Source organism: Carcharhinus amblyrhynchos, chromosome 5 (genome assembly GCF_965287045.1).
Source record: "Carcharhinus amblyrhynchos chromosome 5, sCarAmb.v2.hapA, whole genome shotgun sequence".
NCBI lineage: Eukaryota > Metazoa > Chordata > Chondrichthyes > Carcharhiniformes > Carcharhinidae > Carcharhinus > Carcharhinus amblyrhynchos.
Genome location: NC_137328.1, coordinates 115,732,166 through 115,756,611, shown reverse-complemented (window position 1 = coordinate 115,756,611; position 24,446 = coordinate 115,732,166). Strand labels below are relative to the sequence as shown.

At 44.8% G+C, this 24,446-nt stretch overlaps 1 protein-coding gene across 2 annotated transcripts in view; it reads right to left on the bottom strand.

Annotated features, from left to right (window-relative positions):
* Positions 1 to 18,688, bottom strand: part of glra3 (glycine receptor, alpha 3) — a 224,254-nt gene extending 205,566 nt beyond the window's left edge. For both annotated transcript variants that reach the window (XM_080189748.1, XM_080189749.1), the window contains exon 1: positions 18,293 to 18,688. In XM_080189748.1, the coding sequence (XP_080045874.1) occupies positions 18,293 to 18,363 (71 nt within the window). In that variant the 5' untranslated portion in view covers positions 18,364 to 18,688. The remainder of the gene's footprint in view (positions 1 to 18,292) is intronic.
* Between the last annotated feature and the right edge of the window lie 5,758 nt (positions 18,689 to 24,446).

Genomic DNA, 24,446 nt, shown 5'->3' with positions numbered 1-24,446 from the left:
CCACGAAGGAAGAAATTTCCTATTGCACTCTAACCGATAATATAATACTGTAATTACATCAATTCCCCAACATAATGCCACAGTTCTCAATTTAATAATTCAATTTAAGTTCTTAGTTCAGGTTGAGAGAGAAAGGGGAAAAAAAACATTTTTGACAATCTCCATTAAGTTTTTAACCTTTGTTCAATTCATAGCACAGAGTATCTCTACCTATTCAAAAACTAGCTTTATACTTGAAGATTTGATGCATGTTCATGCAACTCTTTCCCAGATAAGGGTGGAAGTCAGAGACAGAGATTCAACCATCAACTTCTGGAACGGTAAAGAACATATCGCACACCTTCTAATGAATGTTATTGTGCTTTGAGCAATCCCCAACAATAAGGATTAATTTAGACCAGCCATGATTGTATTGAATGGATGGGGCAGACTTGAAGGTAGCCTGCTCTTGCCTCTAATTCTTGTGTTCTTGTGTTGTGTGTATGTCTTGGTCCTGTGTGTGGTGTGCTTCACTTATGCAGACTTCTCTTCAAGATATTTCTGCCGATGTAATTACATTTAAATGTTAAGCTTAAAAAAATTCACTAACTAAGCTGTAACTCGATTACATTTTAAAACTCAGAAGGCATGCTGGGTTAGCTAAAAATTGATTGCATTTGAGGTGTTCAAGATTATGAAGGGCAGGGTGGATAGAGAACGGCTGTTCTCCTTAGTTGAAGGGTCAGTTATGAGGGGACACAAGTTAAAAGTGAGGGGTGGGATGTTTAGGGGGGATTTGAGGAAAAGCTTTTTTATTGAGAGGGTAGTGATGGTCTGGAATGTGCTGCCTGGGAGGGTAGTGTTGGTGGGATGCCTCACATCCTTTAAAAAGTACCTGGATAACTACTTGGCACACCATAATATTCAAGGCTACGGGCCAAGTGCTGGTAAGTGGGATACACTGGGCAGGACATTTCGTGCGTCGGTGCAGACTCGATGGGCCGAAGGGTCTCTTCTACACTGTAATATTCAGTGATTCTGTGAAAAGTACAATGCAGGCAAAACAGGCTTTTCATAAGCCGGACAAAGTTTTTCATAACCAACATTTGCGAGGCCGGTTTCTCCACGTCAGAGACAGCATGTGCCAAACAATTTCAATAACAAGATAACAAATCACATACATTGTAGTTTCAGCTCTATGTTTTCAGTTCCGTTCAGTCTGGCTTTGTTTTTGTGTTCTGCATTCAGGATCAGTACAGGGGAACTGTCAGAAAAAGCTAACATCTCTGGCTTTTCTCTACTGTTCGCTTAATGATGATTTGACTTTAAGTTCTGTTCAATAAAAGAAATTCATTTCAACATTGTACCAGTGCCATGTTCATGTATTCAAAGGCATGAATGGACCAAATAATATGACTTATAGAATGACAAAAGTGGTCAATTAGCTCGCTGTGGCTGTGTTCTATACGAGGTGACTTGTGGTATGCAATATGACCAGAAAAATGCCGTGCCAGAGACAGAAGAGAAAAGAGCCTTTGATTAGGGCAGCACGGTGGCATGGTGATTAGCACTGCTGCCTCACGGTGCCAGGGATCCGGGTTTTATTTCAGCCTTGGGTGACTGTCCATGTGGAGTTTTCTCTCTGTGTCTACGTGGGTTTCCTCCAGGCGCTTCAGTTTCCTACCACAGTCTAAAGATGTGCAGATTAGGCTGAATGACCATGCTAAATTGCACCTTAGTGTTGCTAAATATATAGATTAGGGAGATCAGCCGGGTAAATATGTCAGGTGACAGGGAAAACCCCTTGGTTAAGATGCTCTGTTGGAGAGTCAATTCAGATTCAATGGGCCGAATGGCCTCCTTCTGCACTGTAGGGAGCCTATGGTTCCGTGATTATGCATCCAACTAAGACAATGATTCTGATGGTTCAGAAGAAGAAAGTATTTAGAGGAAGAATTTTTAAAAAATAAATAAGAAGAACCTGGATAAATGGTACCCCTGCAGCTATTTGAGGCTCGTCTACATTGTACAAGCAACTGTCTGAAGGTGAAGGTAAAATTCATTTTTATCTGGACTGAAAAGCGGGCAGTTAACAGAACGTCCTCCTATCATGCACACCACCTGGTTTTCCTCGAGCAAGAATTGGGTAAGGAGAATAGCCAATGCTTCATCCACTCCTTCTGCTTGATGCCTCTGCCAAAGTTTAAGTTTGCCCCCCGCAAAAGTGAGTTTAGAAACATCTTTTACTGGAGCTCCACTGAAAATTGGACCACATTTTCCATCTGCATTGTCACTTTCAGTGATCTGTGTATCTATGTATCCAGATCCCTCTGCCTATCAATATTTATATGGGTTCTGCCATTTACTGTATATTTCTGTATTAGACCTTCCAAAATAAATTATCTCACATCTGTCCAGATTAAAATCCATTTCCATCTCCCCCCCAAAGTCTCCAGCCGATCTATATTCTGCTGTATCCTCCGATGGTCCTCATCGTTACCTGCAATTCCACCAACCTTTGGCTCATCTGCAATTTTACTAATCAAACCAGTTCCACTTCCCTCCAAATCATTTATATACATTACAAAAAGCAAAGTCCCAGCACTGATCCCTGAGGAATGCCACTAGTCACAGCCTTCCATTCAGGAATGCACCCGTCCACTGTTACCCTCTGTCTTCTATGACCAAGCCAGCTCTGTATCCACCTTGCCAGTTCATCTCTGGTTCCGAGCGACTTCACCTTCTGTACCAGCCTGCCACGTGGGACCTTGTCAAAGGCCTGATTGAAGTCCATGTAGGTCAGACCAGGTCGGGATGGTAAATTTTCTTCTGTAAAGGGCATTAGAGAACCAGATGAGTTTTTACTACAGTGGACAATGGATTGAATGCGAGTCCCTGATGCTGTGAGGCAGCAATGTGAACTACTGTGGAACCACACCGTTCCTCTAATTTCCAATGCACATTGGTCCAACCTGTTCAATCTTTCTGGTTTGGTAAGCCCCTCATCCCAGGAGTGAGTCGTGTGAACTATCTCGGGACTGCTTCAAATGCAAGTGTATCCTTTTCCAGAGATGGAGTCCAAAACTGTATGCAGTATTCCAGATGGGGCATCTGCAGCAGCAGCAGTTAAACTTCCCTACTTTTATATTTCATTCTCCTTGCAAAAAATGCCAACATTCCATTTGCCCTCCTTATCACCTGTTGTACCTGTAGACTAACTTCTGTAATTCATGTACCAGGGCAACTAACCACCCTCCCCCACCCCGCCCACACTGTAGTACGGAGTTCTGCAATCCCTCTCCTTTAGCCATAAAGCTTGATTCCCTTATCAGGTACTTCCAGTGAGGTGGTACTTTCCTTGCCGGTAGGCCTGTTGTTTCTGAGCTTTTATCTAATCATTTAATTGGACAGAAAATCAAACTGTGTCCTGGAACATCCTTTTGAGTGCTACTCCATTTTGGAAGTAGACAACTTGGCACTAACCCGTGCATACCTTTATCCTTGGCTTAAGTGCTCTTATGGAACATTATCTTATGCTTTTTGACAATTTCTATCAACTATGTCCACTGCCCTTCATCAACCTTCATGAAAAAGACATGGGCTGCAGGTGGCCATTTTGCCCTTTGTCAACCATTTTGCCCTTCAAACCTGTTCTACCATTCAACTAAGATCCTCTTAATTTTTTCACAGAAGGTTGATACAAATCTGACCTGCCGGGTAGAAGCCACGCTAAGGAACCCTGCTTGAATCCTGTTCTCTAGGTGTTCAGTAACTTTTGATTTAAGGGTTATGGGGAGAGGGCGGGAATGTGGAACTGAGACACGACAGATCAGCCATGATCTTATTGAATGGCGGGGCAGGCTCGAGGGGCTAGATGGCCTACTCCTGCTCCTATTTCTTATGTTCTTATTTCCTCCCCCAAAACCTGCCCCATGACTTCACCTGATTTTGGCAGCTGGAAGAGAGAAACAGGCAGAAATGCTGGTTGGCAGGAATAAACTCCATTTCAATCTGTGACACCCTTTCTAGCGGGTGAGACCAAGAAACTGCCCATTTCAGCAAATGAGCGCCTCAGTTAAATATTGAATACGTGCCAACCCCACCGTTTTGGGGAGCGGGAACTGAATGGCGTGGTAGGAGTGGATGGGGGCAGTAGATTGCGTAGGATGGAGCTGATGAAAGAGGCTCAGAAGTGTTTCAGTTAGTGGGTTTCGACAGATTCTCTCCACTATTTGTATTTCATTTCCTTCTTGCTATAAAGTCTTAAGTTTGGTTTTCTGTTTACACCACGAGCATCCTCGCTTGGCTCACTCAAGTAAGCATAGCATCCTTCCATTTCAGCCTGTTTAAAATGCAACCATCCCAGTGTAACCTTATTCAAAGAGGAATAGCAAGAATTAGTAGCACATCGACAGCCCCAGTAAGATTAACTGGGAATAATATCGCAGCTGAAATGGGAAACTTGCCCTTTGAATAGTCAATCACTCCAACACATCAACTATAGATGGCTAACATCCAGCGGGATTGTTTTGTGTTTATGCACAAACTGGGCGCTTCGCGTCGAGCAGGGAAGCCATTTGGAATCCACAGTGCGAGTTGCATTTTGTGAAGGGGACATAAATATTCAAGCTTTCAGCGAGACGCTAGTTTAATACTCCAACACCACATCTTGCTGTTCAGAACAGCATTGCTCCGAATAGTGTCTAACGAAATCATGTCACACTATTTGACTTTCACTTGGTGTATCATACCGAGATTATAATGGAAATGATGTCGAGATAAATGTTTTTCCCCAGCATAAGGCAAGGCTGTGCTATATTATCTATTATTGCAATATAAAATCATGTCAGCAGTGCCATCCATCATCATTGTTCTGCTTCCAAGTGTGCTCCTTAACATCAACATGATGTATTATTGTGCCATAAAATGGAACATTTTCTTCATTGGTACCTTATGATTATGTTTAGTATTAATGGATCAGGGTAGAACAGTCCATTTTTCATGCTACATTTCCGCTACATAATTTCTGACAACTTCAAAGTAGTGTGCACCCTACTGACGCACACACTCACAGCGCACCACATCTGTAAATAAGATGCGCAGTCAAATAGCTATCAGACCCAAAGCAATCTCTGGGAGCAACACCAAATATATTAGCCACTTGTAAAATGCACGCACATCCTCATACACACGCAATAGGGTGAGTCTTCCCATTCCACCCAGTGGAGGAATCAGAACGGCCAAGGAGCGGACCATGAAAAGATCCATTGACCTCAGACTGGATTTTCCGGTTTCAGGGTGATTGCAGCTGGAAAATCCTGCCCAATATTTGCAATGTTCTTGCACACATCGCATTGCAATCATCACATGCAAAGACACACACACACACCACAAAACATCACAGCCATACAGCATATACTTAAACACACGGCCGTACACCCAGCCACCTCAGGTATGTTCCTGCCAGCAGACATAGAAAAACACCATTAGTCGTACTGACCACTCACGACTGCCATGCATGCAAACACATGCACATTTATCACATACATACATATGCTATTGTTAGGAAATAAAAACAGCTTCAGTAATTTATATTTGCATTGTGTATGTTAGAATTAAGGTTTAAATTTGTGTTTCTGTAGTTGTGTGTTAAGAAAGGGTTAAAACTTCAGTTTAGCTTCAAGTTAGACAAAGGTGCCTGCACGCCTGTAGGTTTAATTTCATTCAAACCATGCCTGTGTTATAATGAAGAATTTACCATGTAAAAACAATTGCAGAGTTTAAAAAACTAAGATGTTGCTTATTAGAAGCTGACATAAAAAAACAGAAACACTAGTTTAGAACCAGGTGAGCTAAAAATAAATTCTACATAAACAACTTTTATGTGAGGAAAACATATTTGCATTGGGAAATATTAGAAATAAGATATAATTTAAAGTGGGTTTATTTTAATATTTCTGTGTAAGGAAAGGTAAAAGTTAGATTCCTCCTGGACAAATGTGTTTGTTTGTGTGGGGGTTTTGGTTTCAATTCAAACATAGCTTTTATTGTACTGAGGCGTGAAGTGTAAATAAAAGCTAACAGAAGCATGGAGGCATTGTTTAGCAATTGGGGAATGGGTAGGAAGGTTTTGGAGTTTGGTTTTTAGTTGAATTCTTTTACAGTTGGAGATAGGTAAGGTATGAGGAGAGGCTGAATAAACTAGGCTTGTACTCGTTAGGGTTTAGAAGAATGAGGGGAGATCTCATTGAGACGTATAAGATGATGAATGGGATGGATAGGATAGAGGTGGAAAGACTCTTCCCGCTCAGAAAGGACAGTAGGACTAGGGGGCACAGCCTCAAGATAAAGGGGGGGTGGTTTAGAACGGAGTTGAGGAAGAACTTCTTCACTCAAAGGGTGGTGAATCTCTGGAATTCTCTGCCCATTGAAGTGGTGGAGGCTACCTCGCTAAATATTTTTAAGATGCAGGTTGATGGGTTTTTGATAAGAGAGGGGATTAAGGGTTTTGGGGAGAGGGCGGGAATGTGGAACTGAGCCACGACAGATCAGCCATGATCTTATTGAATGGCGGGGCAGGCTCGAAGGGCTGGATGGCCTACTCCTGCTCCTATTTCTTATGTTCTTATGTTCTAAACTCACCATAGTCCCAGATGACCATAGGCTGCTCACTCCTATGAGAGGGAGAGCTGACCTAATGGTGATTTAACTTGAGGATTACTACATCACAAGAGGCAAGGGGCAAGGTTGAGAGGGTGAGCCTTCATAAATAACCTCAACCGGTATGGGAATTGCACTCAGACTGTTGGCATCATTCTGCATCATGAACCAGCCATTCAACCAACCTTGCAAAACTGGGGAGTGAACAGCCTGAATTTTACCACCTCACCAACCACGAGGGCGAGGGGCGGGCAATGGGAAGGTGTGTTGACCTCGGGTGGGATCTTATGGTTTCAGAACAAGCTAGGCTGTAAAATCCCACTCAGCATCTCTCAACTTTGCCAGAGAAAATGACTGAACAGGATAAGGGGACTACAAAAAGGCAGACTTCCCAAAGCACCAGGTACAGTCCAGATAACCATGGAACTGGGACAAAAAGAATATCTTAGAAAGACTGGAGTTCAGGAAACAGGGGCCAAAAAGGTTGAACAAGGCACTGTTCAGGAGAATTCAAGTGAAAAGAAGGGAAAATGTTCTAAATTAAAGACACAGCTGCAGCAACCAGTAAGTGGGGAAGCAGAAAGAGGCAAATCAAAAGTTTGGTGCCATCTTAATACGGTTTGAGAGTTGATTGTTAAAGTAATTGTGAAGAGTTTCTACAACAGTCAAGACAAAGAAATCCTTCAGGGGAAGATGTAAAATATGGATGTTGGATTCCTTATTCAAAATGGAGTGGAAGCTTTGTTTGAAAGAGTAGCTTGAAAAACCTGGAGTGGGTTTTTTTTTATAGAATGAACTGAGGGAAGGCATTGTGTAAAATGAGATATGAAAGTGTGTCTTTTTGAAAGCGGAATTTGAAATCACTCATGTGCAAGGTGGAGTTCAGTGAGACAAGGTGGCTCACAATATAAGAATCATCTGCGGGGACTTTGAGGAGAAATCCACAGACATACACTCAGGTTCAGAATGAAACGTGTCTGACCACATTCGGCCTGTGTGTTTAAAGGTACTTTGTTGTTGAGACCGTTGGAGCCTACGGTATATTGTAACCCATGCTAACTTTAACTCTGTGTTTGTTTGTGAAGGTAAGGGGATTAAAGCATTGTATCACAGTGAAACTTTTCATATTTAATGATTTTTCCTTTTGTTAAAAACTAACGAGTGGTCCTGTGACGTTCATCCTCCACGCTTTCTAAAATAGTAACTCACAATCTTTTGAGCCAGGGTTCCATTCTGGGATTTTTTTTGCCCAGTTATAACACCAGCTGGGATTGTAATAGAACAATGCACAGGTACAGAAAGTCAGTCCCAAGCTAAAGAACAGAAAGTGCCACAAACTAGGGAATGGCTCAGAGGTAAAGCCACAGGCTGAGAAGTCAAAGGAAGCTAACGTATGAAGTAGTGAGATGTTCCTATTCAAGACATGACTGCAAGGTTCAGACCTGGCAGTACCAGCTAGTGAGAAGCCAGATCTGAGTGGCATTCATAAGGTTGGTGACACCTTAATACAGTCTATGAAACAATAGTGCTCTGTTGACCTTGTTGGGTACCTAAGAGTTGTGTAGAAGCTTTACTGCATGCATTGTCAGATGCACAACAGGCCTTGCTCACTCACTGCGCACTATCTATTCTGGCCTGAATGATTTTTTGAGCTCTGCAATTCACACAGTGTCTTACCCATAAGACCATGAGATATAGGAGCAGAATTAGGCCATTCAGCCCATCAAGTTGCTCCATCATTCAATCATGGCTGAAATGATTCTCATCTCCATTCTTCTGCCTTCCCTGTAACCCTTGATCCCCTTATTGCTCAAGAACCTATCTATGTCTTAAAGACACTCAATGACCTGGCCTCCACAGTCTTCTGTGGTAATGAGTTCCACAGATTCACCACCCTTGAAGAAATTCTTCCTCATCTCAGTTTTAAAGGAGCGTTCCTTCACTCTGAGGTTGTGCCCTCGAGTTCTTGTCTCTCCCACCAGTGGAAACATCCTTTCCTCATCCACTGTATCCAGGCCTCTCAGTATTCTGTAAGTTTTAATTAGATTCCCCCTCATCTTTCTAAACTCCATCAAGTATAAACACAGACCCCTCAACCGCTCCTCATATGACAAACTCTTCATTCCTGGCACCATTCTTGTGAATCTTCTCTGGACTCCTCCAAGGCCAGCACACCCCTCCTGAGGTACGGGGCCCAAAAATACTCACAGTATTCCAAATGTGCTCTGACTAGAGCTTTATACAGTCTCAGCAGTACATCCCTGCTCTTGTATTCTAGCGCTCTAGAAATGAATGCTAACATTGAATTTGCCTTCCTAACTGTCAACTCAACCTGCATGTTAACATTAAGAGAGTCCTGAACCAGGACAAAGTTTCACTAAGATCTTTGTGAGAAGAATTTATTTTCAAGCCCAATGATTGTTGTAAAGCAGGCATTGTTCAACAGCGATATCGCACAGAGTGATGACTGAGGCAGAAATATCAATTATTGGCAGTATGGGTGGATGGACGGAGGAATGGCTTGGGTATTAGGAATGAGTCCTGCTCATCATGAATAGCGCATGAGATCATCAATATGCATAGATGGAGACTTGGTTAAACACATGCCCCAAAGACCAGAATCTCCAATGATACATTACTTCATAAATATTGCACTGGATTTTCACTTCGTTATATCACCCAGGCATTTGTTTTAGGAGGTAGTTGGGACTCTAAGAGAGGATTAAAGGCTAGAAAGTAAAGGAAGATACAAAACTTGCCAGAACAGTCATCAATGATTCTGATCTGTTGTTGTTTTAATATATTAACTATAACGGAGATGTACCATGCTATTTGAACAATTCAGGGACACAGTGGCGTAGTGGCATTTAATCCAGAAACCCCAGGCAAGACCTAGAGACCCAGGTTCAAATCCCTTGATGGCAGATGTTGACACGTGAATTCAATAAAAATCTGGAATTAAGATGGTCTTGAAGTCTTTGTTGGTTATCATAAAAAGACTTCAAGACCATCTTAATTCCAGAGTTTTATTGAATTCAAATGTCGCCATCTGCCATAGTGGGATTTGAACCTAGGTCCCTAGGTCTTGCCCGGGGTTCATCCTTATCTGTTCTGGTCTGCATGTGGTTCCAGACCCACAGGAATATGGTTAACTCTCAAGAACCCTCTGGAAGGGAGGGCATGGCGGATGGGCAATAAATTCTGAGCCCAGCCAGCAATGCCTACATCTCATAAATGAAATAAAAATAATCAATGTTGGATCCTAACAACATTAAAATGTGTCTGCAACATAAGCAACTGAAGTGGTGAAACCTGGATAGTTGAGACAGATTTTGGGCTCGTGCTTGATGTCTAAGGGGACAGTCAGGGACACAATGTGCCACTGAGTCACTGAGCAGTGCACTTACTCTGACACTCCTCATTATCATCATCACCTTGGACAGGGCCGGGCTGAGGCTGGAGCACCTGCCTTATTCAGGTCAAGAAGCAACTTGTAAAATGCAAAGTGAATTCCTAGGACGTACAGAGGACAGGAGATACAAGTGGACTCACTGTACGTGTTTGGCCTATTTGTACCAGTGCTGAGCGGCCTAACCTGTTCTAAGTAAAGAGATGATGTGGATGTGCCGGCGTTGGACTGGGGTAAACACAGTAAAAAGACTGACAACATCAGGTTTTAGTCCAACCGATTTATTTGATAATAATATCAAATAATATCAAATAAATCGGTTGGACTAAAACCTGGTGTTGTCAGACTTTTTACTAAGTAAAGGGATCATGGAAGCTGCTCTGTAGACAGCCCAAAACCAGAGGGCATGATCATACCTGCTGTTCATAGAATCATAGTACCCCTATTGTGCAGAAGGAGGTCATTTGGCCCATTGAGCCTGCACCGACCATAATCCCACCCAGGCCCTAACGCTACAAGCCCACGTTTTTACCCTGCTAATCTCCCTGACAGTAAGGGGCAATTTGTCATGGCCAATCCACCTAACTTGCACACCCTTGGACTGTGGGAGGAAACCGGAGCACCTGAAGGAAACCCATGCAGACACAGGGAGAACACGCAGGCTCCACACAGACAGCGACCCGAGTCTAGAATTGAACTCAAGTCCCTGGCGCTGTGAGGCAGCAGTGCTAACCACTGTGCCACTGTGCCACCCCATGCCACGCTCCCAATGCAGCAAGGTCAGAGAAATTGGCAGCCAGCCAATCTCTGTTCACTGCAACGGAACAGGAAAACCCACTGGCATAAACGGCGATAAGATGCTGGCCAGGATGTTTTGAAATTTTAAGCCTTGTCTTGGAAGAGAAGGAATGCTTACACTGAGCCTACAATAAAACTTCAGTTTCCTGTCGGCCGATGCAAGGCCTCCCCCACTGGAATTATTTTTCCTTGTCCCGTGGGAGCCATCTGATTTCACATCCCCTCAAACTACGATGGTGGCAGAAGCCCATCAGGAGGCTTTGTGGTGCAATGGGTGGCGTCCCTGTCTCCGAGCCGGAAGCTCTGGGTTCAAGTCCCACAGTAAAAAGTCTGACAACACCAGGTTTTAGTCCAACCTATTTATTTGATAATATACTCGCAAGCTTTCGAGGTTTCCCTCTTCGTCAGGTGAATGGAGAGTAGAATGGAGAACTCTCCATTCACCTGACGAAGAGGGAAACCTCGAAAGCTTGCGAGTATATTATCAAATAAATAGGTTGGACTAAAACCTGGTGTTGTCAGACTTTTTACTGTGTTTACGCCAGTCCAACGCCGGCATACCCACTTCAAGTCCCACCCCAGGACTGGGTGACCAAGGAAGGTGCGTTCATAAAGTGGCTAAACAGGCTGAGTGTCAATCTGCAAATCCTGCCAATGGCTGGTGGTGAAAGTGGGAGAGACTCCTGGTCAGCCACGCTTGGCGCCCCCTACTGAGTTGGATGATCAGCCATAATCGTGCTGAATGGCAGAGCAGGCTCAAAGGGCCAAATGGCCTATTCCTGCTCCCATTTGTTCTCTGATTCATGTATAAAATTCATAGAGAGCAAAGTTGTTGGACAGTTCAGAGCTAGAAGTTATAATCTCTGTATAAAAGGTCAACCATTTGTAACAGAATTGAGGAGACATTTCTTCACCCAGAGGCTTATGAATATTCAGAATTCTCTACCCCAGAGGTTGAGTCCATTCAAGGAAAAGGTCAATAGAATTTTGGACACTTAAGGGAATCAAAAAAAAATGGGAATTTGTTGGAAGAGAGGTGATTTACAAGTTCAAATAGGCCTGTAAGACCCGGAGAACAAACAATAATAATACAGTGACTGTAATTTATCTGAATTTTTAAAGACCTTCAATTAGTTGCTCCATAATAGGTTAATGAATGAAGTCAAAGAATGCAGAGTCAGGGGAGAAGTGCTGAATGGATTATTGATCTCAAGAGAGATAGGAGACAGTGGGAGGGAAGGATCATCATTCAGAGTGGCAGAAGGTCAGAAGCGTTGTTCGACAAGGATCAATGCTGTTCACAACTCACATGAGTAATTTCTTCACAGCTTGCATGAAAAATCATAGTTTGCTAATTTGTGGATAATGCCAAACTGAGGTGGGAGGGAAGGATAATACTGTAGAGGATTGCAAACAAATCATGGGGAGACATTAGTAAAACTTGTGGAAATGGGCAAATAATTGGAAAATGATTCTCAACGCAGATAAACATGAGGTTGGACATTTTGGTAGGAAGATTGGGCAGGTCACTTATTACATGCAAGTCCAGATGCAGTGGAGGAACAAAGAGATCCTGGACTGAAAGTCATTATAATTTGTACCAGAGGTTAGCAACACCGTTAATAAAGGAAACCAAGCACTGGGCTTTCTTCTAAACAGAAAGGCAGAGTGGTGAACTAATAAAGGTTTAAAACGATGGAGGTTTTGACGAAGTGGATACAGGGAGAAAGTTTCTTCTTGTGAAAAAGACCATAACTAGAGGCCATCAGTGTAAGGTAGTCACCAAGGAATTCAAAAGGGAATTTAGGAGCAATATCTTGACAAACCGAAGCCGGTACACAGTGGAATCAGTGTGAGTCTGGAGTCGTGAGTTAAAAAGATGCACAAGAGAGCTATGCTGGGAAAACAAAACATGAGTGACATTACAGGAGAAGCAGACATTCACTGGTTGGTGAGAATCTGCTGTTGGGGAGGGTCTACAAGCAGCTGAAAATATGAAAAATGCACTAAATTTAATAGAAACTGCTACTTATATTTAAGTAAGAATATATATTTAAGGGTGGCATGTTGGCACAGTGGTTAGTGCTGCTGCCTCACAGCACCAAGGGCCAGGTTCGATTCGTGGATCACTGCCTGTGCGGAGTCTGCACATTCTCCCCTTGTCTGCATGGGTTTCATCCAGGTGCTCCAGTTTCCTTCCATAGTCCAAAAGATGTGTGGTTAGGTGCATTGGCCATACTAAATTTTCCCTCAGTGTATCCGAACAGGCACTGGAGTGTGACGGTTAGGGGATTTTTGCTGTAACTTCATTGCAGTGTTAATGCAAGCCTACTTGTGACTAATAAATAAACTTGAAATCAATCCCATAAACTAAGCAATGTTAGTCTACATCACAGGGAAAGAAAGACATGCATTTACTCTGTGCCTATTTTAACCTTAAGAAATCCCAAAGTGCTTGGCAGTCAGTTAAGTATTTTTGAGCTATTGTTAATGTTGGAATGTGGGACATATTACAAAGAGACCAAGAGCATGTGGCACATATTGAAGCCTTCATCCTTGCCTTTATTACCTCAGGCTATTCTAGTGCACACCTGATCAACAACCCATGTCACCCCTTGTCATCCTAAACTCTGCTGCCAGTGTCTCCTCTTCCATCAGGTCCCATTCAACCCCTGCGCTCACTGACCTACATTGACTCTTGGGGGGTGGGGGGTATGTTGGCAGTGTGGGGTCAAATCGGAAGAGGCGTTGGATCGACTGGGAGTGGGAGTGTGGTTGATCAGGGTGGGGAGAGGGTATGTCAGGTTGGGAGTGGGGTTGATCAAGTAGGGGTGGGTATGTGTGTTGGTCAGGGTGTGGGGAGAGGGTGTCAGGTTGGGGATGGGGGTGTGATTGAGTGGGGCTGTGTGCTGGGGTGGTCGGGGTGGGGGGGATGTTATGTTGGGGATGGGGGGTGATCAAGTGGGAGTGGGTTGGTCGGGGTAGGGGTGGGGGATTGGACTGTCAGGGTGACACTGGGGAGTGATCAAGTGGGATGGTGCGGTGGAGTGGTCAGGGTCTGGGTGATATGTCAGGTTGGGGTTGGAGGGAGGTGGAGTGTCAGGTTTGGATATGTGAGGAGGGAGGGTGTGGCGTTGGGTCAATGATGGGGGTGTTGGGTTGTTGTGGCTTCGAGCCTGGGTCAGGTCAGGGAAGTTGGGGGGAAATAGGTGGAGCGGAGTGCTTGGTTGTGGGTCCTCTGGGTGGTGGAGGGGGAGGGGGGCTGTCGGGGGAGGAGGGGCGGTTATGGGTTTGATGCTATACTGTCTGCAGCTCAGTCTAGTGGTTAAAATAGTGGGTCTGAAGTTAAAGTGCCTTCATTTCTTTCTAACTCACTATTAAGGTGAGACACCCTAGAACCATCGGAAATTAACGATTGAAACTGCTTTGTCGGATGGTTCTCAGTGCAGCGCAATCGTCCAGGGTGCATGAGCACTTATGGACAATTGCTGAGTAAACCCAACATGAGGAATTCTAAGAGAGTACCCCACAAGTCCTAAACTGAGGAGCCAGGAAGTTATGGCAGCCTTGGCAGGTCAACTCTGGAGTTCTCACTCTAAGTCTCTCTACTACCACTGAAATGTTCCTTACAACCTGCCTCTTTGACCAAGCTGTTGTTAATCTCTCTTCAAACCACGTAGAAATAAAGGCACGTGTAACTTTCATGTGTGCCACACAGGGACTGAATGACATTTGCTAAATTCTCTATACTACCATATTTACAATGCAAAATGTAGATCACAGCATAGACTATCAAATATTCCATCACTGTTTCCTCATTTACTGCTTAAACCCCAACATTTGACTGGGAAGATGGTTCTCTTCTAATGGATTCTTAGTTTCAGATTCTGACACGTAATATTGATGTCAATCAGTTTAGCTGTCCAAGTTAGTCTTCAATGTTATTAGTAAAACATATGCACTAATTGTTAGCTTCCAATTCATATTAGCAGTGGCAAATGCAACAACATTATATCATCCCTTTTGCATTTGATTAAGCATCATTCACATATGCTTTGTGTCATATCAAAAATGTCCAGCTTGGAGAAATATGTGCCAGGCTTTGGGGAAAGATGAAGAAGTGGGATTCGTGAACAGCTCTTTCAAAGAGCCAACATTGGCATGAAGGGCCAAATGGCCTCTTCCTGTAAGTTTAAGTTTATTTATTAGTGTTTATCAACTCTGGAGTTCTCGCTCTAAGTCTCTCTACTACCACTGAAATGTTCCTTTATTAAGTTTATTTATTAGTGTCACAAGTAGGCTTACATTAACACTGCAATGAGGTTACTGTGGAATATCCCCTCGTCACCACACTCTAGCGTGTCTGGGCACACTGAGGGAGATTTTAGCATGGACAATGCCCCGAACCAGCACACCTTTCAGGCTGTGGGAGGAAACCGGACCACCTGGAGGAAACCCACACAGACGCGGGGAGAAAGTGCAAACTCCGCACAGACAGTGACCCAAGGTGGGAATCAAACCCGGATCCCTAATGCTGTGGGGCAGCAGTGCTAACCACTGTGTCACCGTGCTGCCTCATACTATACGAATCTATGATTCTGTCAAATATATAAAACTTAGTGCCCTGATTTTTAAAGAAATAAAAATTGAAATGCATTGTTCAAAAACACTCATGGTGAAAAATGTAAATAATATACCTTAACAGTATGTATTGACGTAAAGGTTTATGAACTCATTAATTATTTGCAAAACATTGAGGCTATTATGCATGTGGCCCATGTAACTGACTTGCAACTTTGATACTCATGGGCAGTGCAATAGCAACCATTCATAGGATCAGACAGCCATGTAATATTACCTTCACAAATGTGCCAACACTTTAGTCGAATTGTTCTAGAGGAATTTTCAAGGGAATTCAAATGAATTACAACAGAGATGTAATTTATGGAAGAATAAAGAAAAGCTATCATTGTCAGCTAGGAAAACTGATTTTAATTTCAGAATATTTTCACACAACAATTGCTCAATTATGGAATGACTGCTAGCTGCCACAATAAATATTAAAGTAATGGAAATGTTTAACATGCAGATGAATGGGGAGCTGAGTTACTGTATCAACACAAACAAGAGGAACCGTAAGTTATCTCCACAAATAGGAAACAAAACCTGAATTATGGGGTCAGTTTTGAATGATCACTTTCGGTCACAACCCTGCTTAATGTAAAAAGTTAAAACGTTTATTTATTAGGCACAAGCAGGCTTACATTAACACTACAATGAAGTTACTGTGAAAATCTTCCAGTCGCCAGATTCCGGCACTTGTTCAGGTACACTGAGGGAGAGTTTAGCACGGCCAATGCACCTAATTAGCATGTCTTTCAGATTGTGTGAGGAAACTGGAGCACCCGAAGGAAACCCGCACAGACACGGGGAGAACATGCAAACTTCACACAGACAGTGACCCAAGCTGGGAATCAAACTGGCCTTAAGAAGTAGACCCATCCATACTACAATTTTTTTCCCTCCTTTCATGAGAATAATCGGGAATATATTTGAAAGAAATCAACTTTAGGCAACATTCCTGACTTATTCTTTTAACAGTTTGTGGCCACTGTGTTCTGACTCTTTGCAACCACACATGGGACACAGAAGAATTTTCTGATGAGTGTTTATTCCGTAAATCATGTTCTGGTTACTTTAGTACATTGGCCATCAGACTAGAGGAGCAGGAGTAGGCCATTTGGCCCATCAAGTTTGAGCCTTCTCCACCACTCAATTCGATCATGACTGAACATCTACCTCAACATCAATTTCCCGCACTATCCCGCAATCTCATTATTCACCAGAAATCTATTGACTCAGTCTTGAATAATAATTGAGCCCCTCCACTGCCTTCTGAGGTACAGAATTCCAAAGATTTGCCACTTCCTTAGATAAGAAATTCCTCCTTCTCATCTCACCCCACACACCCCAAATATATTCTCTTCCACCTTCTTCCATCAGAAATAAGATACAAAAGTTTGAAAAAACATACCAACCGACTCAAGAACAGCTTCTTCCCTGCTGCCAATAGACTTTTGAATGGACCAACCTCATATTAAGCTGATCTTTCTCTGCATCCTATGGCTGCAACACTATATTCTGCACCCTCTCCTTTCCTTCTCCCCAATATACTCTATGAACAGTATGTTTTGCCCGCACAGTGAGCAAGAAACAATACTTTTCACTGCGTCCCAATACATGTGACAATAATAAATCAAATCAAATCAAATATTAAATGACTTATTCCTTATCCTGAGACACTGTGCTCTTATGCTAGACTCACCAGCCAGAGGAAACATCCTATCTACATCTACCTTATTATGCCTTGCAAGAATTTTGTAGCCTGCAAGTGCGAAAACTCCATCCTATCGGAGCTCTTCAGAGTCAAGAGACAAACTCAATTTCTGGTCACTGTTGGTTCTACTCACCAAACTTTAATACATTTTAATACACTTGCCTACTGAGTAACACTCAACAATAAAGACATCCATCAGTTAAAACTGCTGTTCTCATACATTTCCGTTTTCAACTTAATGTTTTGTGACCTTTTCGGTGAAACTGACGCGGAAGGTGGAATGTGAGATGGTTCTCAGCCAGTGAAATTAACTCTCTGGCCACTAGTTGGTGCACAGTAACTCCAACCGAGCAAAAGCGAGGGGGGGTCACCAATTGAAAAAAAACCTCTTAACGGCGCCTATATAAAGGGATACAACCGACTAAAGTACCAACAGACAAAACCTTAGCCCCAGAGATTTATTTTATTGATGGGAGGAGGAATTTAATCAGATTCGGTTCTGTTGACTTCTCCTGCCTTGAATTAATGCAGATTCTTACTCGGGGTTCGGTAACCACGTTGAAGCGCGCTAAACTGACCGTGAAGATCCTCTGGATCTTTCCCTGTGCTGGCGTAAGAAGGCGCTGATTGAGAAGCGCTGGCTATGTGCGCGCTCTGTTGCATTTGTTACAACAGTACATTCATAATCGCAAAATCGCACGTCTGCTTCCAGTTTCCTAATCGTGTTTTGAAAAATAAAATAAAAGGGCACAAAAATCGTTTTTTAAGAAAAGCAGGTGACAAAGTTGCAAAGATAAGATTTGGAGGGGGCCGGAGATGTAAGTTTAGCAACACAGAGAGATCTCACCTCGTTACGTTGCTTGACAATATCAAGCTATTTTTTTTAAATGATCTGTTGATATTTTTCAAGTCCATGCAAGTTGATATTCCCTCAAACCACAACAACAGCAACAATATGAAATGCCTTTACACCCAGCTCGTGTTTTTTGAATGGTTTACTCACAGACAGGCCAACAAGAGGTTACACCAAAGCGCAACACGTCTGAGACAGCCTCAGAAATAAAAGCAAACTAACTTGCTCTTTAACAAGAAAAGTAAGAGGTCCTTACCTTAGAAACACCGCGACTCCCCAGAAATAAACCCACAAAGCGGCTACCGGATGGTATTTGCCTTCGATCATATTGGCTTTATCACAAGGTCCTGCAGAGAAGAACAGTTTTTAAAGGAGTTCTTCTCACTGGCTTGTATCCCTTAGCCTCCAGGACCATGGACAGCGTTCATTTCCCAAATGCATGGGATGCTGTTTATTTATTTGCTTTTTTTGTTGTTGTTGTTGCAAAATCTTACTAATGTTTTGCAAATATTTGAGTATTTGCCTTTCCCTCCTTCTCTCCCTCTCCCTGTCTCCAACCCGGCAGTTAAAGGTCCCAGGATCACGTCTTCGAAGTCAAGGGCATCGCTGATGTTAAGTGCGTGGAGCGGTCGCTCCTCCAGCCCGCTCCCTTCCCCAGTAACATTTTCTACCGAGTGATTTGCCAGGAGCGGAGAGGGGGTGGGGGAGTTGGGGGTGGGGGTGGGGTGGGGGGGGGGGGAATTGCTAGGGGTGGTGAAGGAGGAGGTGGGGGGGGGGGGGATGTACAGGACACGCCGTGCAACTAAACTTCACGCTGCGAAGTGGGAGGGAGAAAGGCTTTGATAGACAGGGGAGCTGACCAGTCGTGGGGGGTGCGAAGCTGCCAACTGGTGGTGGGTAAGAGGGGGTGAGGTTGGCAAAACGCGTTTGCTGAGGTTGGGGGGGGGGGGGCTCAGAGATGAGGATTGACAAGGTGGTGGCGGGGGTGGGGGCGGGGGGCGATCACAGGCAACCAAGAGCCAGGATTTGTTGTTTGATGTCAGATTGCAATGTACTGAATGCTCCAGCTCTGTGGGTATATGTGTCTGTGTGTGTGCTTAAATATCAAAATAGTCACCAAATGATGGGAGAAAGCACAGTTTCTTCTGGCTACGCGTTGCATTGCTGTCACCACCCCCCGACCCCCCCAGCACAACCATTTAAACTTGTGACAAACACGTCCATTGCTTCGTTAGCTTACACACACAGTTAGACAGCAGACTCATGGTGAGAATTGGGCTGCTGGATATGCAGCGACGGCGGAGAGATTTGCAGTTCGGTTTCACTGGCATTTGGAGAGGACGGCTGGCACGATGAGATTCGGATGCGTTGCGTTGCCCACCTCTCCCGACAACGCTCAGGATTTTTGCCTGCTCCAAATGTGCAACAAATAGGCTTTGGCTGATTAAGTAAAGTTAACTTCACGGATTAATTTGGTTTCCGTAAAAAAGTATCAACTAAATTTAAAGACGTGTCACTCTTCAAGAATCTGCCAAATCCACTAAACTCCCTCGTTTCCCTCCTGGCTAATTGTCCACAACTATTAGCTCCCAAATGGGGTTTTATCCCTTAATTGTCTCACTGAAGCGGATTTAAGTCACAACGATGGCTTATGAATTAGTTATTCGCTTTTTTATATATGTATAGATTTGTAGACCCGTTAAAACTGCAAGGTGTCGCCTCGCAAACCCAGATTTTAACTGCAGTGTCAGTGGCTGAGCTGTTTGAACTGAAGATCTCTGTAAACCCCTCACTGAAATCACTGATGGGACGCCCCACTCGCTGTGTTAAAGGTTTTCGTCTCTGTCTCCCTCCCCCCATTGCTTGCTGCCTGGGAGAAAATACCCTCTGCAGGGGCAGCTCCGAATTAGCACCACCCCGTATTATCACTCCCAACTCCTGTGCTGCCAAGCTGACTGTTGATGCCGACACAACGCCTTGGTTAGTGAGCGGAGGATATAATGAAACCATCCATCACTGTCAGCTGCCTGTTTAACCTTGAACTTCTCCGAGCTTGAGCGCAAATTTATGCAGTGCATCGAGCGTTGTCCTGCTAATTTACCCTTTTTTGTTTTCTTGCAAATAAATAAGTAAGCCTATAGAAAAAACAATGATCCTCTCTCCCCACAACACCAAAAAAAAACACCCTGATATTGGTTTACAGGTGGATTAAACACACTCGTTTCCAAGCTCACTCACCTGTTGGCACATTAGTCACAGGTTCAGATGCAACAGTAAAAGAGATTGGGATCCGAGGGCACTACCTCAGAGCAAAGAATCGAGGTGAGGAGGAATTTCTTCAGCCAGGGACCTGGGTTTGATTCCCACCTTGGGTCACTGTCTGGGTGGAGCTTGTACATTCTCCTCGTGCCTGCGTGGGTTTCTTCCCGATGCTCAGGTTTCCTCCAAAGATGCGTGGATTAGGTTGATTGGCCATGCTAAAAAAAAACCCTTAGGTTGTGACATGCGTAGGTGAATTTGTGGAATTCATTGCCACAGAGGGCTGTGCAGGTTAGGTCATTGCCTGTAAGGCAGAGCTGGTAGGTTCTTGACTGTTAAGGGGATCAAAGGTTGTGGGGGAAAGGCAGGAGAATGGGGTTGAGAACCAAATGGGATTGGACGGCATGGTAGCACAGTGGTTAGCACTGCTGCTTCACAGCTCCAGGGTCCTGAGTTCAATTCCGGGCTCAGGTCACTGTCTGTGTGGAGTTTGCACATTCTCTTCGTGTCTGCATGGGTTTCTTCCGGGTACTCCGGTTTCCTCCCACAGTCCAAAGATGTGCAGGTTAGGTTGATTGGCCATGCTAAGAAATTGCCCCTTAGTGTCTAGGGATGTGTAGGTTAGAGGGATTACTAGGTATAATATGTAGGGATATGGGGGTAGGGCCTGGGTGGGATTGTGTTCAGTGCAGACTCGATGGGCCAAAAGGCCTCTTTCTGCACTGTAGGGTTCTATAATTCAGAGGGCTGTGCAGGTTAGGTCATTGTCTGTAAGGCAGAGATAGATAGGTTCTTGATTGGTAAGAGGATCAAAGGTTGTGGGGAAAAGGCAGGAGAATGGGGTTGGATGGCACGGTAGCACAGTGGTTAGCACTGCTGCTTCACAGCTCCAGGGACCTGGGTTCAATTCCCGTCTTGGGTCACTGTCTGTGTAGAGTTTGCACATTCTCCTCGCGTCTGTGTGGGTTTCCTCCGGGTGCTCCGGTTTCCTCCCAGAGTCCAAAGATGTACGGGTTAGGTTGATTGGTCATGCTAAAAAAAAAATTGTTCCTTAGGTTGTGTCGTGTGTAGGTTAGAGGGATTAGTGGGTAAATATGTGGGGACATGGGGATAGGGTCTGGGTGGGATTGTGGCCGGTGCAGACTCGATGGGCCTCTTTCTGCACTGTAAGGTTTCTATGATTTCTATGACACATATCAGCTATGATCGAATGGCAGAGCAGACTCGGTGGGCTGAATGGTCTAATTCTGCTCCTATATCTTATTGTCTAACATAAATTCCTGCACTACCCCTAATCTATTATTCTCACATATTTCCTGTCAGTTTCAGGTCAGTTTCAGGGGTTATGCCTCTTCTCTTGAATAGGTTCTCCAAGACATGTAGGAGGCCATTCTCCCAGCCTGCTGTGCTGCTTTTGTCATGCAGTGGGCTGGGAGACACGAATGGAGGCTTTCTCGCGGGCTCCCGCTGGGCGCCTTGGCCTCCTCGCAGCTCTGGCAGCCAAATTCCCAGTGATTTCCGGAATGGAGCTGCATACATCATTGTAATTCTAACTTTAACTAGCATTAGTGGATCTGGGACAGAAGTCTCCAGGCCTACTAGCATCTCCCACATCCAGCAGGAATGGTTCATTCCAGCGGGATTCAATATAACTCCCCACTTGCAGGGAGCTGGTGGCCTGACCCCACTGGAATGAAGGGGGAGTCATTGAGGCCCCCCAGAGGGTCAGGCATGAGCCTGGGCATTGCCACTTTGTTAGTGCTAGCCTGGGGTCATGGCACTGCCAAAGGGCAAAATGCCAATGCCCAGGGGGCACCTTGGCACTGACCACTGGGCATTGGGCAGTTTGAAGGGGCGGCGCCGAATGGGGCAGGGCCTCCGGGGGGTGATCCGTGTGGGTGGGGAGCTGTATTTGGGCTGAGTGACAGAGGGAGGAAGGCCAGCAATTGGGGCTGACCGCTGGGGTGGGAGGGGGTTGGTTTACTGGGGGATTCAGGGCTTTGGTGGGGGGGGAGGTCAGAACTGTGAGGGAGAGGGGTGGATCAGGGGATTGGAAGACCGGGGTTGTGAGGGAATTGGGGGACACCGAGGTAGGCTGGGGGGGGGTGGGGAGTTGAGGCTGGCCCGGGCATGTTCGGGGGCCAGTGATCAATCCATTGGAGGAGTAGGGTTGAGGGATTGGCCAGCAAGTGAAATGGCCAGTGATTGGGAGGCCAGCAGTGTGGGGCCACTGCGCATTCGCCAATCTCTTCTCTGACAGATTGGCACATGTGCAATGGCCCACTCAGTGCTATGTTGCTGGCCTGACCAGTGGGACCAGATCCCACCCACTAATTTTTGGATGGAATAACCTAAGTGCAGTCTGCAGTGCACAGAGTCTGGGAGATCCATTTTGAAAATCCAGCTGAAAAAAACCAGCGTGATTTACTCCAGTTTGTCACTTAAAATTTTTTTGGAAGAATTGTCCCAATCTTTAACACTGATGATATGGTGACTAGAGTGGTATTGTTTGGTGGTTCAGAACCACATCCATATTTTTCAAAGCACACCTTAAGATTGTGTGGAAATAGCCCAGGGTATCAGTTAATTTCTCATTCCACTCGAGAAAGATTCCAGGGATGAGGAACTTCAGTTATGAGGATAGATTGGAGAGCTGGGGACTGTTCTCCCTGGAGAGAAGAAGGCTAAGAGGAGATTTAATAGAGATGTTCAAAATCATGAGAGGGCTGGACAGAGTCGTCAAGGAGCAATGGTTCCCGCTCATAAAAGGATCGAGAATGAGGGGGACACAGATTTAAAGTGATTGGCAAAAGAAGCAAATGTGATGTAAGAAAAAACTTTTTTCATCCAGCGAGTGATATGGTCTAGAATGCACTTCCTGGAAGTGTGGAGGAGGCAGGATCAATTGAGGCATTCAAAAGGGCATCGGATAATTATTTGAATAGAAACAATCTTACAAATCTTACAAATGTGTTGCAAATATTTGAGTATTTGTTTTTCCCTCTCTCTCTCTCTTCACTCCAGCAGTTAAAGGTCCCAGGATCACGTCTTTGAAGTCAAGGGCATCGCTGATGTTAAATGCGTGGAGCGGTCGCTCCTCCAGCCCGTTCCCTTCCCCAGTAACATTTCCTACTGAGTGATTTGTCAGGAACAGTGAGGGATGGGAGTGGGAGGGAGAAGGGGAGGGGGAGTTGGAGGGGTAGGGTGGAGATTGCTAGGGGTGGTGGTGGAGGAGGCGGAGGAGGGGAGGCAGGATACGCCATGTGGCGCAGATCAACACAAATGGATACGATCTGGTGGCCATTACAGAGACGTGGCTGCAAGGTGACAGGGACTGGGAGCTGAATGTCCAAGGCTATCAAGTATTTAGGAAGGATAGGCAGGAGGAAAGAGGGGGGGGCGTAGCTCTGCTGATTAAGGATAGCATCAGGGTGGTAGCAAGGGATGATATTGGAGCCAAGGAGCAGAACGTGGAATCGTTGTGGGTGGAGATTAGGAACAGCAAAGGGAGGAAGACGCTGGTGGGTGTCGTCTATAGGCCCCCGAATAATGATCTGGAGGTGGGGTGGGCTGTTAACGCGCAAATAAGTGCGGCGTGCAGGAATGGGACGGCCGTAGTTATGGGGGATTTCAATCTGCGTATTGATTGGTCGACCCATGTTGGACACGGTGGGCTCGAGGAGGAGTTCTTGGAATGCTGCCGGGATAATTTCCTTCAACAGTGTGTGTTGGAGCCGACGAGGGAGCGAGCTATCTTGGATCTGGTACTATGTAATGAAGCGGGTAGAATTAGGGACCTTGTGGTGAAGGATCCTCTTGGGGAGAGTGATCATTGTATGGTGGAGTTTCTGGTGCAGATGGAGGAGGAGAAAGTGAGTTCCCGGACACGCGTCCTTTGTTTGAAGAGAGGGGAGTACGGTAGGATGAGAGAAGAATTGGCGAATGTGGACTGGGGGAGTGCGTTGGAGGGAGGGTCTGCTGAGGAGCAGTGGAGGATCTTTAAGGAGATCTTTCTTGGTGCTCAGCGGAAATTTATTCCGATGGTTAAAAAGGACCGTAGGAGGAGAGGTAATAAGCCGTGGATAACGAAGGAGGTGAAGGAAAGTGTTAAATTAAAAGCGGAGGAATTTAGAGTAGCTAAGAGTAGTGGG